Raw genomic sequence first — 14588 nt, 5'->3', positions numbered from 1 at the left:
TGCCCGCGTAACGCCAGAGAAAGGCGCCGTCCGGTATTAGAGACAAGCAGAGGGAGGAACGAGGCAGGCCATATCTTCTCAACGTACTGCTTTATTCGAGTCCTACACAAGTACAAACGCAACACGGCTCAAAAAGGCTACAAAGTTTTACAAAACAAACCAAAATATCTGTATAGCACTGACTGTACAAAGGGCGGTGAATCCTCTGCACTTCCCAAGGGAAGCCCAGCTAATCCAGCCAGCACCTTCCTGCTCAGCAGCCTCCAGGGATTGACACCCAGTCAATTCGGGATGTGTAAAAGCAGAAGCACTGTTCCACCCGGGGCTGGGGGGGAGGTTTTACCAAAACCCGTTAAGAAAACGTGAAAGAAATCGATTTACAGGGGCAGCTACAAACCAGTTCTTAAGACTTCCAGCTTCTTTTCTAAAGCATGATGTTCAGTGGGCTGGACTGTTGCCTCTGGTCTATGAGTTACACAAGAGCTTAATCTGCAGAAGAGCTCGATGTTAGAAACTAACCAGCTGTTTAGAAGTTGGGATAAAGCAACAGCTCGGTGTTTAAGTCTCAGCAGATCTGGGCTCCAGCTGTTCTGAGAACTCCTGTGCTGCAACCCCAAGCTCAGGTTAAATGCCTTCCTGTCTCACCACACAGGGTTTTTGAAGTAGCTCAAGATTTACATGCTGGTCTGTAACAGTGTGCTAAGCATTTAGAAATCACCAAGCAGCAGCCTGCTAACTGGAGAAAGAGAGGCTGCACCAAATTTTCCTTTCATTTAACAGGAAAAGATGTTTTTGCAGCCTTTAAAAATCAAAGCAATTTTTAAATCATTTTGATTCAACATCAGGAAACTAGAAGCCTACAACACAGGTGATACACTGGCCAGGGGCTGTTGCTCTCTCCTCTTAGGTTGCCTTCACTGCCAGGATTATCTCTCTCTCACACTCCCCCTCACCTAGACCCATTATATATATAAAAAAAAAAAAAAGTTACAATATTTAGTCTGATGGGATTTAAGTTAAAAATTAAAAAGCTGTTCAGTCCTTTTGCTTTATCGTGAGGAGTTTGAGCTGGAGCGGCTCCGATGGCGCCTTCGTCCAGGAGATCTGGATCTTGATCGTCGGCGAACAGGGGATCTGCGCCTTGGAGAACGGGACCTGGCAGAGAGGAAGGAGAAACCTTTAGCTACAAGATAAGAGCAACAGGTTCCAGTCATTTGTCAGCTTTTCAAACACACTCCTTCCAACCCCATCTCACACACTATGATGTGAGTATTTCACTCCAGCTCAAGAGAGGAAAAAGCCAATTCAACCACTGACTACACAGCAGGGATATTCTGGCTACCCTCCCTCTGCTCCAGAAGTGGAATCAATGCTTAATACTCATAGAACAGACAACAATCTCGTCTTCTTCCTCAAGCAAAACAAGCCCAAGTTGATTCTATATCAGATTGTCACCTGAAAAGTCAGCTTTGACTCCTGAAGTACAGTGGTATTCAGGGACAGGATTCCTACAAACCCTTCCAAACCATAGGGATGTTTCTTAGAGGAAGTCTAACTTTAAAGAAGCAGTTAAGCTTCAAGCCCTTCAGTACTACAACCAATCTGTACAGCCACCAGCACAACACTGAGGCTTCAGCCACAGAGTATTAACAAATCCTGAGGTAACAGAAGTTGACCAGGGAAGAACACAAACAAGGAGGAGGGGATGCCAAACCCATCACCTGTCAGGCCTCAGTAAAAGGCATGTTCAGAGGAGGACCAACAGGCAGTGGTGGATCTCGTGCCACATTAAGCTTTCATTTTTAAACCTGTAGCTCTTAAACTGTTCAGCAAGTACCTCAAACTGGAGGCACTTTTACTAACGACAAGAGTTTAAGCCAATTTCCAAGACTGAGCAGACAAAAGCAGAATCCCAGACTGGTTTGGGCTGGAAGGAACCTTAAAGCTCATCCAGTTCCAACCCCCTGTCACAAGGAAGGACCATTAAGATGCTGAGGAAGACTCCAGAAGACTTATTATCAGAGCATGTTCAGCCAGCCTCAAGTCACAGAACAGGTGCAGGCACACAGGGTCACATCCTGGGATCAAGTGTTCTCCACTCAACTGATACTTTTCGGCCACGTGCACATTCACAGAAATAATGGAGGGAGGTGCAAGGGCAGCAGAAAAGTGAGTGGCTGAAGCAGGCTGCCAAACGCATTCTGCCAGCTACAAGTCCCTTCCCACTCCACCTTGAAGCATTTATGCAGAAGGGACTCCAGGGAACAAGCTGGAAGGCATGTGACAGTTCCAAGAGCCTGCATTTGGGGTGGAGGCCAGAGCAGGCCACCCTCATGTGACCAACTTCCAAAGTACAACCCAGGTTCAACTGACACCCAAAAGGTGCTCTTGCCGTTTGGAGGGGAAAGTCAAGTCCAACAGGATGAAACTGTTGCCCAGACAAGTCTTTCAGCGATAACCTATTGTTACACTGAGAAGGAAATACAAGTTGTCACAGCTCTCACCTTCTCCTCATGCGAGGGGGGGACCGGCGCCACATTGGTGGTGGCGGCAGCATCCTCCTGGGTGGGCTGAAGCGCCTGGGAGGTGGCCTGGGCCGTGGTGCCAGCACGGCTGTGGCAGTGATCTCCTGACCATCAATCTGGCCTTTTTAGGAAATCACAGGAACAGTAAGAAGTAAGTATTTTCCAACACTAATGTCTACACATCCCATTACTGCAACTCACAGCTTTGTCACCAGCAGCTGAACCATCAATCAGCCAACAGTGCCATTCCCACCACCTGCTCAGGGACTGTTCTGACAAAGTCCACGTACATGCTAGACTGCATAATCTGATATCCCATCACACTGCAGTTCAGATGTTAACTGAGAAAGGTTTTCACAGAAAATTAAAGCAATTTATTACTGTTCCGGAAAAAAAACAAACAAACAAAACCCAAACATTCTAAACAAAACAAAAACACATAAAACAAACAAACAAACAAAAACAAAAACAAAACCACCAAAAACCCAACTCCAACCCTCAAGTTTTAGTAGCTCTGTTATGTTTTGGATCTATCCTGAAGCACACAAAAGCCAAAGACCTTTGGGCCGAGATCAGTTACCCAAAGAGTTCCGAATCCCCATCATCTCTAACTCATCTTCAGATCAAACTCATCTGCTCCAAAGACTTTCAAAAGCACCCAGCCTCCTTGCAGCATTTGATACCTACCTCCATCCATGTGTTTCAGGGCTTTCTCAGCATCATCTGGGCTCTCAAACTCCACATAAGCATAACCTTTAGACAGGTGTGGATTTAGCCTGTCAACTGGCATGTCAATCATTTTAATCTTTCCGTAAGTGGAAAAAATTTCCATGATGTGATCCTGCAGAAAAAGAGGAATTCTTAAGGACATAGACCACACTTACTGACCAGATGGGGCTCGTGCAGAGCAGTAAATCCATAGCACTAGATTAGCTTTGGATGAATGCCACCATGAGGAAGACAAACTTCATTGTCCAGATGTGGGAGGATTACCACTGCTTTCTCTACTGATGTTCAGCTCCTCCTCAGATTGTTCCAAACCTTCAGCTCTAGCAGCATTACTGCTGTGTGTCAACACTGGCTACAGAAATACAACTAGGGTAAAAATCTTCTTGGGGACCTGTAAATGGAGCTTATGCCCCCAGCTGAAAATTCTTAAGGTGCAACTGTAATATTTCTTAAAACACATCTTTTTTTCTGCACCCGAAGCCCTTTACCTCTGAAGACCTTTGAGCTACATTCTAACAAAGACCACTCAAACCAGCCCAGCTTTCTTCAGATCCTTTATCAAGAATCTCTATATATCGTTAATACCTCCAAGGTTATTTCAGCAGTAAGTTCTACAGCTTTCTTGATAGGAAGATAGGATACAAGGCCTGAAACACTGACAAAGCAGACAGACCTCTCCAGCACTACAACTGCAAAAGCCTGCACTGCATTTGACTCAGTGAAATCCTACCAAAAATTTCCTCACTGATCATTTGGACAAAGAGCAAGAATTTCCAAAAGGAACACCTTGGCAGCAAAACCGAGTTTTGAGAGCTTCAAAAGAGCCACTCACATGTCCTCACAAATGATACATGAGCCTGCCATGACAGGGAGCATGGCATTACCTTGGTCACATTTCTAGTGAGCCTTCCAACATGCACTTTTGTAGGTCTGGGCGATGGGCTCCGCCTCTTCCGCTCCTTTTCATCTCTTTTGGGTGGCTTGGACCTGATTTTGACAGCAGAAAATACTTAACAATTTTCAGGGAACAAGCAAGACCAAACCAAGAGGCTGGTCATTAACACATGATTAAGAAGTACCACTTCTCCTGGGAGGGCATCTTTATTCTTAAGAAGTTAAGAAAGTTAAGGTTAGGAAGTGCTGGGGTGGTGTTGGGAGCATTTCACTTGGAAACATCTCAAGACTTGCATTTGTCCTGTCTGCTTTTGCTTTAGAACCTTCCGGAATTTGAGAGCCTTTTTTTGTGAGTTTTCAATTTTACTGCAAGAAGGGTAACAAACACGAAGTTTAGCAAACTCTTCTATAAAGTTGTTGTCCATAATTTAGGAATTTCCCCGTTGTTCAGACAAAAAATTCTTTGCCTCAACAATTAGAGAGGCAAAATGAGGACATAAGCATCAAAGCATACCACAACCAGGCACTTAATGGATCCAATGATTTGTGTCTCTGTACCTGCAGTTCACTACAGAGATCCAAAAAATGCCACAGTTAAGTACCTGCGTATCACAATTTCTTCGATAGTGTAAAAACCCCAAAAGTCTGGAATGTAACTTTAATCAGTAAAAAAATCAGTATGCAGAAAATTTGGATTTACATTTCTTTCTAATCTTACTCTCCATAAATGGAGTTAAAAAAAAAAAAAAAAAAAATCCCAACCAAAAAGCCCACACTGGCTTATAATACTTCAGTAGATTTTACCAGCCTTCAGCACCCTACCTACAGAATTGCCCAGAAGAACTGTATGGACATTGACAGAGCTTGATTCCAACCCTTAGAGGAAAATCCATCCCTTGCTCACATCCCCCCGCCTTTCATTTTTTTCATACATAAGAACACACACACCCCATTTTCAGCCCTGATGTTTCTGTTAAGTCTTGGCTGTAACTTACAGGAAACAAAGAGCTTTACTCTTATCCACTGACCATTCAGACCCATACTATTGGGTAAAACATTGATTAAAACTGCCTCTACAAAGTTTAAAATCTCTCATCTTCAAATGAGTGATTCTAACCCTCTTTCCCTATAGAGAATATGTTTCGATCATAAGCAAAAGGAGCACACCCATCCTAACAAAATTCAGATCTCTAACTTGCGGAGAAAGCAACTGGTCTTCAGAAAACAATCTGTTCTGATCACAATCCTGCAATCTACGTGAAAAGAACCTGTCACCAGGTAATTCCTAGAAAGCAAATAAAACTCACTTGGAGCGGGAGCGCCTCCTGTTGTCATGTCTCCGTCGAGATGGACTTGGAGATCCAGAGGAGCTGCTGGAACTGGAACTGCGTGAGGTGCTGGAGCTCCCAGAGCGGCTTGAAGCAGAAGAGGAGCTGGAGCCACTGCTTGAACCAGTGCTGGAACTGGACCCAGAACTGGAAGTCGAGCTGGAACGGGATCTGGAGCATGGGGTGGAATAACGATGAGTGGAATACCCAGAAAAAGAGTGGCTGAAAAACTTAAGATAATTCCAGAGAGAGCAGCTGTGAGCTGGAACAATGCAAACTGCTGCTGCACATCTCACTAGACAGCCAAAGGAAACTCACACCTAAACCATCCCAACCCTTTCAGTTAGACACACCTGCACCATGCCTAACATGGTGCCAGCCTTCAACAGAAACAGACTGGAAATCAAACTGGTGGTTTCTGAAAACACCATAATTTCTTACTGCCTGGAGGAATAACTACCTGGTGCTGCTGCTCCCACTAGAAGCACTGCGTCTCTTGCGTGTCTTGTCTCGACCACGATCCTTTTCACCCGATTCCTTAGTGGCTGCTTTATCCTTGGACCGGTCCTTTGATTTCTCTTCAGACCTATCCTTGCGTTTGGTTGGTGAAGGAGCCCTTCAAGAACAAATTGCAGACAACATTTGTAACACAGAGAAACACGAACAACAAAATACCCCATGCCTGAAGAACAGAACAGCAACACAAAACATTGAACTTCAATTCTAACTCAAGATCACTGTAACTGCAGAGTTAAAGCATCAGGCAAGTTTGGACTTCTTAGAAAAAGGAAAATACATTGCAGAGCAGCTTTGAGGAAGACAGCTATAGCATACAGAAATTCTCACATACAGAAACTCACGCAGGAAGAGGAGCATTTCCAACTCCTCGCCCTCACTGGGACAGCCCTGGCACCCTGTTAATACCCCCAGGTTCATTATACCTAGAAAATTCGGACAGAATGATTACCTAGTGTTGGATTTTTTATTATTTTCTTTGAGTCCTAGCAAACTCTTCTTTTTCAATCCTGATAACTCCATTTTCCCTTCGGAGGTGTCCAAAGCAGCACCGAATGGGCCTCACTTATCTCAAATCTCACTTCTAACTCCTTGATTCTGAGAACCGATCCCTAATCGAGTGCAATAAACTCCAAAGAACAGCCTAGTGACAAGATAAAAGTGTTTTAGAAACAAGAAATTAACAGATAGGCACAAAACAACAAACCTACCTTGCAGCAATCGCAGCACACTGGGCATCAACTGACTCTCACAGTGTACTTCAATCACACGCACTGTCACACCGCTGTTGACAGGCAGGCTCTGTGCCCCCTGCATGGCACCCTGTGCCTGGTGTAGCAGTGTCCACCTCATACAACATTCACAGAGGTACAAAGGATCTTAATTATCCAAAGAATGGCAGACAGAGAACAGCCATTTTCTTGGCAAGATGCACATGCAGCTCATGCATCTTTGTAACAGCCTTGTCTCCAGAGGAGTAAACACCGGTTTTCTCCAAAGACAATTTGTGCCATACATCATATGTTTGTCAGGAAGAAAGGGTTGTTCAGAACAACCCCCTCACTGAATTATGTCTGCTTTCAGTGTCAACTTGCTGCTCCCAAAGCTCTGTCAGCCCTGGAAAGACCAAGTTAAAGGGCCCAGTTTGCTGTACTGCTGCAATAGCAGATCCCACTTTAACTTCTTAGCAGAAAGGTTGAACTGGATTCTGACCTATCTAGCCCAAATCAGTTCCCTCTTTACTCTAGCTCCAAAAGGAGATAAATTTAACACCCCGCTATTTAACACTGAAATACTGAGCATTAGTTGAATGTTTCTCATCCACCACATATTCTGCAATATCTAAACAGGCTGTTGCATTTTGACCATTCCACATGGATTAACTCCTGGATTACATGGCTGCCTCCAACCTGTGTTAATAAACACATAAAGAGGGTAGCAGATTTGATTTGCTGTGACACCCTTTACCTACTATGAATGGAACAGGCAGAAAATGGAAGAGCAGGCAAAAGCATGTCTGAAATGCCAGGCCCATCTGAAGTGCCACTGAATATTCACAGTACTGCATGATGTTAGAAACATCTGTACTTCCACATGCATCAGAGGCAAAATTAGTTAACAAGAAAAAAAAAACAATTCTCCAGCCCACTGCATCCAACAGTCTTGTTGCTTCTATGCTTCTCGTGTCAGGTTCTGGTAAGCAATTACTTTATTCTCTAAACTACAATCAAATTCATGTTTGTTCACTCCTCAACAGCTGAACTCACTTTCCTGATTTTCAGCTTCCCAGCTTTCCACAACACAGTAACTCCAAAAAGCAACACAAATATTCACAAATCCGGTTCCCCACAGATCCAGAAGCCAAAGAAAAACCCATGCCTTTTTGCATGAAGAACAGAAAACCCACAACTCAAATGTGACACCACAAGGCTTGCTGGGAAAGGAAAGGTCTTCCCTAACACCAGTGGTGATAAGAAGGCAGTCCACAGACTGCTCTGTAGGTGTTGCACAGGTGACTAGAAAAGCAAACCTGTGTACATCGTTCAGGTTTACATTTCTAACCAGCTCTATGCCTGTAGAGTGAAGTTCAAAACTGAAAGCCACTGCATGAGACCAACTGACTTGCTTGGAAGAACAGACCAGACATGTTTCTGGACTCACAAGAGCGAAAAATCTGATGTCTTCCTCTCTCTCCTAAGCATATCACAGTCAGGTTTGCATTATATCTTCCTACACACCAACTTATCTTGCATCCATGGATATCACAGCACTGATACTATCAGCTCAACCACGCAAAACTATCTCATATTATCTGATAGCTAGCTTGTTTCAACCCTACTAGGAGGGGGAGAAAGGGCCCAAGGGAAGACCAGCACACGCCTTGCTGCTGGAGCAGTAGGAAATACTTCAGTTAAACAGCTACAGCTCTGGTGCCACTCCTCAGGTCAGATAAATTAGCCACATGATGTCTGCATGTTCAGCAAGCTTCCATATGGTGGTATTTGCAGCATTTAAGCTGCCTCCAAACTAAACAGCATTTCTCTCCATCAAAATGTATGTACCTATGTCAAGAATGCCATTTGCCAGCTTACTTCAACTGCAAACCTGAGCCCAAGAGACACAGCCTGTGGGACTGTCACCTGCACATATTCAGACTTCACGGGAAGATATGGAAAGAACAAAACCACGGTCTTCACAGGAGGGTGTATAACAACCCATTTCTAAGCGACATGCTGCTTTCTTACAATCCAAAATCCTCTCCATCCCTAGACAGTCAATGTTTTTGCACCACTCACTCCAAACAAGTCTAAGAGCAATCTACACAAGCCAGACATTCATTTTATACACACACACCCCCCCGCCCCGCCTTAAAAAGTTGATTTGCACTCTTAAAAGAGCCACAATTCTGTGGCAAAGGAAGCAAATTCAGCGCTCCCAGGACTTCCTGCCTGACTGCAGACAAGCCCCTTGACGGCATTTTGCTTCAGATCCTTAATTGAAAAATGGGGTAAAGATTTCCTGATGTGATGGGAGGATTCAATGCTCAGCAGTCCTTTGCAAAGTTACGGCCGACCCGCACAAGCTAACTACAGCGCGCAGGGCAGCAGGAGCACAGGGCAGCCAGCTCCACGTCCCGGTTCGCAAGCCATGGGGTACGTTACGGCGCCGGGCGGACCAAGGGCTTGTCGCTGTTGACCGCACCGTACGTGTTGCCGTACTATGAGCGAAGCCAAGGCGCGGGCTGAGGAACAGGGAGAGAAAAGCACAGACCAAGCACACAGTAGGTTCAGAGAACAGCCCGCTCCCGGGGCCCGCGCCGCCCGCCCCCGGGCCCGCACAGCGCTCCTCCAGGTGCGGGGAGCGCCGAAACACCCGGCCCCAGCTCCCGTCCAGGCCCCGACCCGACCTCGCTCTACCTCCCGGCCTCCCTCCCCGCCCCCGGGAAAGGTAGGCCGCAGCGCCGAGGCGCCATCGCTGATTCTCAACCCGCCATCTCCTCCTCGGCAGCTCCGGCGCGCTACCCTCAGCACCCCCGCGCAGCGACGAGTCCGCTCCGCGCCGCAGCCGGGCTGGATGGACGCCGATGGGCCCTAGCCCCTGTCCCAGCCCCACTCACATCCTCGGCGCCCGTCACAACCGCCAGTACGAGACCGTCGCGCGCAGGCAACGCACCGCGGACGGAAAGGGGAGCGGCGCACGCTGTTATCGTCACGCACCGGAATAGGGAGCAGGGCGGGCTTAAAGGGACAGTGCCGGCGCGGCGGGGGGATGATGATGGTGGTTATTGATATTGATGATGATGATGGAGGCAGCGGTCAACCAACAGTCTTTGGGAGTAGGAGCGGGAGGAGAAGGAAACGGCCCGTGCGTTCTTGCAAGGAGACCTCAGTTGCTCATCAGGGAGCTCCAGAGCTGACGGGCTGTGGTCATGTCCAAGAACACTGTCTGGCAGGACAAGCTCTGCCCTGGAGAAGTCACTCACATCCACTAGAGCAGCCAGTGTTCCCCCGGGTGGAGGTTGCCTAGCTCGGTGTGGCCAGCCCCATTCACGCAGGGATCTCTGACCTGCCAAGCCCCACGGAATCATAGAACCATGGGATAGTTTAGCTTGGAAAGGACCCTAATCCAGTTCCAACCCCCTGCCACAGGCAGGGACACCTTCCACTAGACCAGGTTGCTCCAAGCCCTGTCCAGCCTGGCCTTGAACACTGCCAGGAATGGGGCAGCCACAGCTTCTCTGGGCAGCCTGTGCCAGCGCCTCAGCACCCTCACAGGGAAGAGCTTCTCCCTAATGTCTAATCTAGATCTCCCCTCAAGTTGTCATCATCATTGTCATCGTCATCATCATCATCATAGCAGCCAGGGCTTCAACTCTTGGCTCTTCATAAGTCTGACAATTCAGCAAACTGTTGGCCTTCCCTGGTAGGTGGATGCTGTGCCTAGTGTCATGCCCACGTTGCAGATTCAAATCTCAATTGAATCAATCTCAAATCTGTAATTGAAGGTGGTGGCAGTCATGTCCCCTCAGGAGACCAGGAGCAGAAAGGGACAGCACCACCAAGAGGGGACTCACCTGCTGCCTGGCCTGCACAAGTGCAAGAAGAATGCGAAGAGACAAGCAAAAGACTTAACATGGAGCACCATCCAGTGGTATTCTATAAATCCAAAGATTTATATGGGATTTTCTCTCTTTTCCTGTCCCCTCTCCCTCTTCTCTGCTTTCCCCACCAAAACATGTGTGCTGTTTAATTTGCCACTGGAGGTAGTGGTCTTCTGAGCCGAACACTGCGTTCCAGCGGTACTGGCTGCCTGCCTTTTTCTGACTTCAAAGGAACAAAGCCAGGAGTGTGCTTTGACCCCATTCCTAATGCAGGGCCCTAAGCATGACAAACCCTTCTGAGGAGCAGGCGTGCTTGTCAGCTGTGAAGAGAAGACAGGTCCGCCTCCTGAACACAGAGTAAGAACATGGCCTGTGTAACTCCGTCACAGAATGTGAGTGAGAATAGGTCTGGTGTCTGCAAGATCTTGTGTGGAAAGGAGAATTGATTTCTGCTGCAAGAACAAGGAGGTATTACACCTGCTGTGGGCAGGTTCAGAAAAACACAAAAGGAGGTTGTTCTTCACATAACAATTTGGTAAAGCGCAGATTTTCCTGCCATAGGATGTGGTAGCCTACTAAAAGTTGTCATGGGTTCAAAGAGAAACTGGGCTATGTCTATTGAGGACTATCAGCAGACTGCCATGATGGCCTTGGAATCATAAAATAGTTTAGGTTGGGAAAGACTTTTAAGTCCACCACTCAACCATGCCCCCAAGCACCACATCTACACATCCTTTAACACCTCCAGGGATGGTGACTCCACCACTGTGGAGACATGGTTAGCAAGCAAAGGTCATGTTCCCATGTCTGAGCTTAATTAAGCACAGATTCTGTGAAAGTGAGAAAAAACACCAGTTGTGTACAGTTGCCAGCAGTGGAAAAACCCTGGAAGTTAACCAATAGAGATAGAAGACCAGCCGGCCAACCTTGTAGCTAAAAATTGTCTGTGAACTAGGAGCAGAGACCTTGAGAGGAGGATGTGTATATGAGCAGGGGAAATCACCGAGATGCACCTGGAATGTACCCAATGCTGTATATGCCAAACAATCACTGCGGGAAGCTGTGTGTACGTGGCAGTTTGACACTATATATACCCATTATTTGAGCACAATAAACGGATCACTTTTATCAATCATATTGATTGTGCATGTGTTCCCTCCATGCGCGACGACATATTGGCGCCCGAACAGCGACCAACAGAGGAACCCGGGTACCCGTAGTGGCTGGGAGAATTGCGCACGGAGCGGGAAAGCACCGGAGAAGCAGCATCCGGAGGGCTGAAAGAAGAAAAAATGCTCGGTTTTGCTGGTCGAAGATGCCGGGCAGAGAACGGGCAGTGAAAGAAGAAAAAAGAGGCCAATCCTGAAAGAGAAGAGGAGCCTATGATAAAAAAAAAAAAAAGAATCGGACTACTAAGTAGTCCTAAGGTAAAGCCCGGAGAAGAGACAGAGGTCAATCCTAAAAGAGAATAGGAGCCTCTAAGCCTGGAGGACGAAGAGGGAGCCTCCGCCGCCCGCTGAGTTGGCCTGCTTGCTGGTGAGCTGCATTGGTACCAAAACTTAAAAAAGAGAGAGTAGTGAAAAATGGAAAGACAAGTGGCCTTTGATTTATTTAAGTGCTTCTTAGAGAAGCAGGATCTAGGAAAAGGGCTTACTGCCCTCTTTGATTATGGAAGGAGATGTGGGGTGCTATCGAGAAAGTTATCTCCAGGAGAGGAGCTGCCGGAGCACTGTGAGTGGAGGAGCCGCGGGTGCAGACCTTTGTGTGGGAGCTGTGGAGGAAGGTGCCCCGGGAGGCGCGGCCGGAGTCCCTGGGCTGCGCGGCCGAGCGGGCAGCGCCGGAGCTGCAGCACGACTGCCAGAAACTGCAGCAACAGCAACAACAGCAGCCGCAGGAAAACGCAAAGTGGAGCGTTGTGAGTCCTGGTAACACTCCCCTTTGTGCGACAGGGTGAGGGACAGGGGGGTTCCCCACAACGAGCGACAGCAACCCTCAAAGCCTACCCTGGGGGAATCCTCCCTGCTGACGACAAATTGGCCCCTACAGAAAAAAAAAAAAAAAAAAAAAAAAAGTACCCTTATAGCCTTTTGAATATGTTATATGAGTATACAGCTCATTTGATAGTCTCTCTGTGATCCACATGTACTAGAAGTTGGCAAATATATATCCATGTATATCTATGTTTCTATCAGCCCTTGGAGACTTTTTAAGGATATTGCTGACCACTTCTTCCCATGTAGGCTGGCCACCTGCATCGGAATGAGTGTGCATTTTGGTCAGCGTAAAAGGCATGAGCCCAAGGCTCATGCGATGTGGGGAGGCAGAGCCTCTGCGGGGACACCCGCTAAAGTTGAGCCTGCAACCTCACACTGCGATGATGCTGCTTGGAGCTGATTTTTGATTGTCTTCACAGGGTCCTTACGCCACGTTCCGTATGAGGGACCGTATAGTGGGAATAATGATTGTCTAGGCTTTGTGTTTTGAATATTGTAATTGTATGGAATGTGCTTGTGGGATCCCATGTGTGTGTGTGTGTTGAGGGCTGACAGTGTTCTGTGTATTTTTTGTTGTTGGGTTTGTGTAAAAGTTTTAATGGGTAACAGATTAACATTTTGGACAAGAAAGGGTTAATGCAAAGTGCTGTTGCTGGCAGGTATTTATGGCTGCTGCTAAGCAGGCAGGCAGCTATAGCTTCACATTCTTTTCCCATCAGAATGCCTTTGAATCACTCTAACCCAGCTCCTTCTCGGGAGCTGAGAGGGGGTATGTTTGTATCCTCCTACCTATAGATCCATGGTGGCTACCTGCAGAGTTTGTTAACCCTTACCATAAGTTGGACAGACAAGTGGAGAAACCTGATACCTCAGCTATAGGAGCTGACAGTGAATACCCTGAGCAGAATGAGATAGAGGAGGAGAAAAATAAATGATTACAGGACATCACTTGGGGGCAACTGAAAAGTAACAACTTGAATACGTGTGCTTGTAACGTAGCTATTATTAGAGGCTGTGATTTTGTGTATAAAACCACCTGTATTTACTAGCCAGTTACTAACGAGAAACTATACCTTGTACTGTGTGGATTTGTTACTTGTAAAAAAGATGTTAGAGCATGCAAATTTGCAGCAGCTACTAGAAAATGCTAAGACAAAAACTAGAAAGATTGTAATACAATGGTAGTGTTATAAAGCAGGTAATGGAACAAATAAAGAGGGTAAAAAAAAAAAAAAAAAAAAAAAAAGCCGTCTTCAACATGCAGCACAAGAAGCTGCACCAGTAGACCTGGACGAGAGCCTGAACATTTGGACTCTTATCAACCATAAACCTTGAAAGAAGTGAAAGGGACAAGTTGGGAAGAATCGGAGAAAGAACATCGGGTGGAACCGAAGAGAGAACAGCAAGATAATTTCTGAGGACTGTAAATTTGGAAACAGGAGGATGCTTAAGACATGATAAAGAATGTGTAGTCAAGGGGAAGTGAAAGTTTCGATATAATGAGTAGTGATGGCAAAGAACTATGTTTAGAAATAATTGGTCAAGCAGAAGTGCGTGGACAGTAATGTGATTAGCTGAGAAAGTGCGTGATCAATAAGATTGTTTCGTGATGGAAAAGTACCAAAGGAACTAACCCACTACTAACTGCTAGGCAGAATACTATAAAAGCCTGTAAGCTCACTCAATAAGGGATTTTGTTTGTAGCCAGAAATGGAGTCAGTGCCTTAGTTGCCACAGGATCGGGCCTGGCAGGGGGTGCCGTCCCGTATAAAGTCCCATATAATTGCCCATGTACAGTAGGTATCTTAGGCATGTTTATCCCTAATAGCACTATGATAATATACAAAAGAGGATTGTGTTCTTGAAGGTCAAAGCATGCTTTTCATTTGAGCTGTGATGACAAAGTAAATTTTTGGAACCTGGGTGAAATAATAGCTGCCTCATTTTTAGCTCCCAAAGTAGCTAGAGCTCAAGCTTTAGCAACATTAAATAAACTAGGTTG

The 14588-nt window shown here is 46.4% G+C and overlaps 1 protein-coding gene across 3 annotated transcripts; it reads right to left on the bottom strand.

The window, feature by feature from the left end:
• Positions 1 to 71: 71 nt before the first annotated feature.
• RNPS1 (RNA binding protein with serine rich domain 1) lies at positions 72 to 9684 on the bottom strand. Of its 3 annotated transcripts, none has more exons than XM_080619575.1 (7): positions 9609 to 9684; positions 5937 to 6092; positions 5456 to 5647; positions 4139 to 4241; positions 3213 to 3366; positions 2505 to 2646; positions 72 to 1155 (listed from the first exon to the last, which is right to left on the bottom strand). In XM_080619575.1, coding segments are annotated over exons 1-7 (855 nt in total). In that variant the 5' UTR covers positions 9611 to 9684; the 3' UTR covers positions 72 to 1049. The 3 variants fall into 3 exon arrangements, with proteins under 3 accessions (XP_080475701.1, XP_080475700.1, XP_080475699.1); XM_080619574.1 differs by lacking the exon at positions 9609 to 9684 and adding an exon at positions 9409 to 9600; XM_080619573.1 differs by lacking the exon at positions 9609 to 9684 and adding an exon at positions 6444 to 9385.
• Between the last annotated feature and the right edge of the window lie 4904 nt (positions 9685 to 14588).

The sequence above is a fragment of the Psittacula echo genome (assembly GCF_963264785.1).
Source record: "Psittacula echo genome assembly, chromosome: 5".
Lineage (NCBI taxonomy): Eukaryota > Metazoa > Chordata > Aves > Psittaciformes > Psittacidae > Psittacula > Psittacula echo.
Note: the sequence above shows the minus strand (reverse complement) of the source record. Positions and strands in the feature narration are given on the sequence as shown.

Excerpts from the sequence above, each read along its gene's own strand:
- RNPS1 (XM_080619573.1), bottom strand. The coding sequence starts at position 6,514 with ATGGAGTTATCAGGATTGAAAAAGAAGAGTTTGCTAGGACTCAAAGAA. Across the intron at positions 5,648-5,936 it reads AGTGGGAGCAGCAGCACCAG|ATCCCGTTCCAGCTCGACTT; the intron begins GTAGTTATTCCT and ends CCCATGCTCCAG. Across the intron at positions 1,156-2,504 it reads CCCCCTCGCATGAGGAGAAG|GTCCCGTTCTCCAAGGCGCA; the intron begins GTGAGAGCTGTG and ends CCTCTCTGCCAG.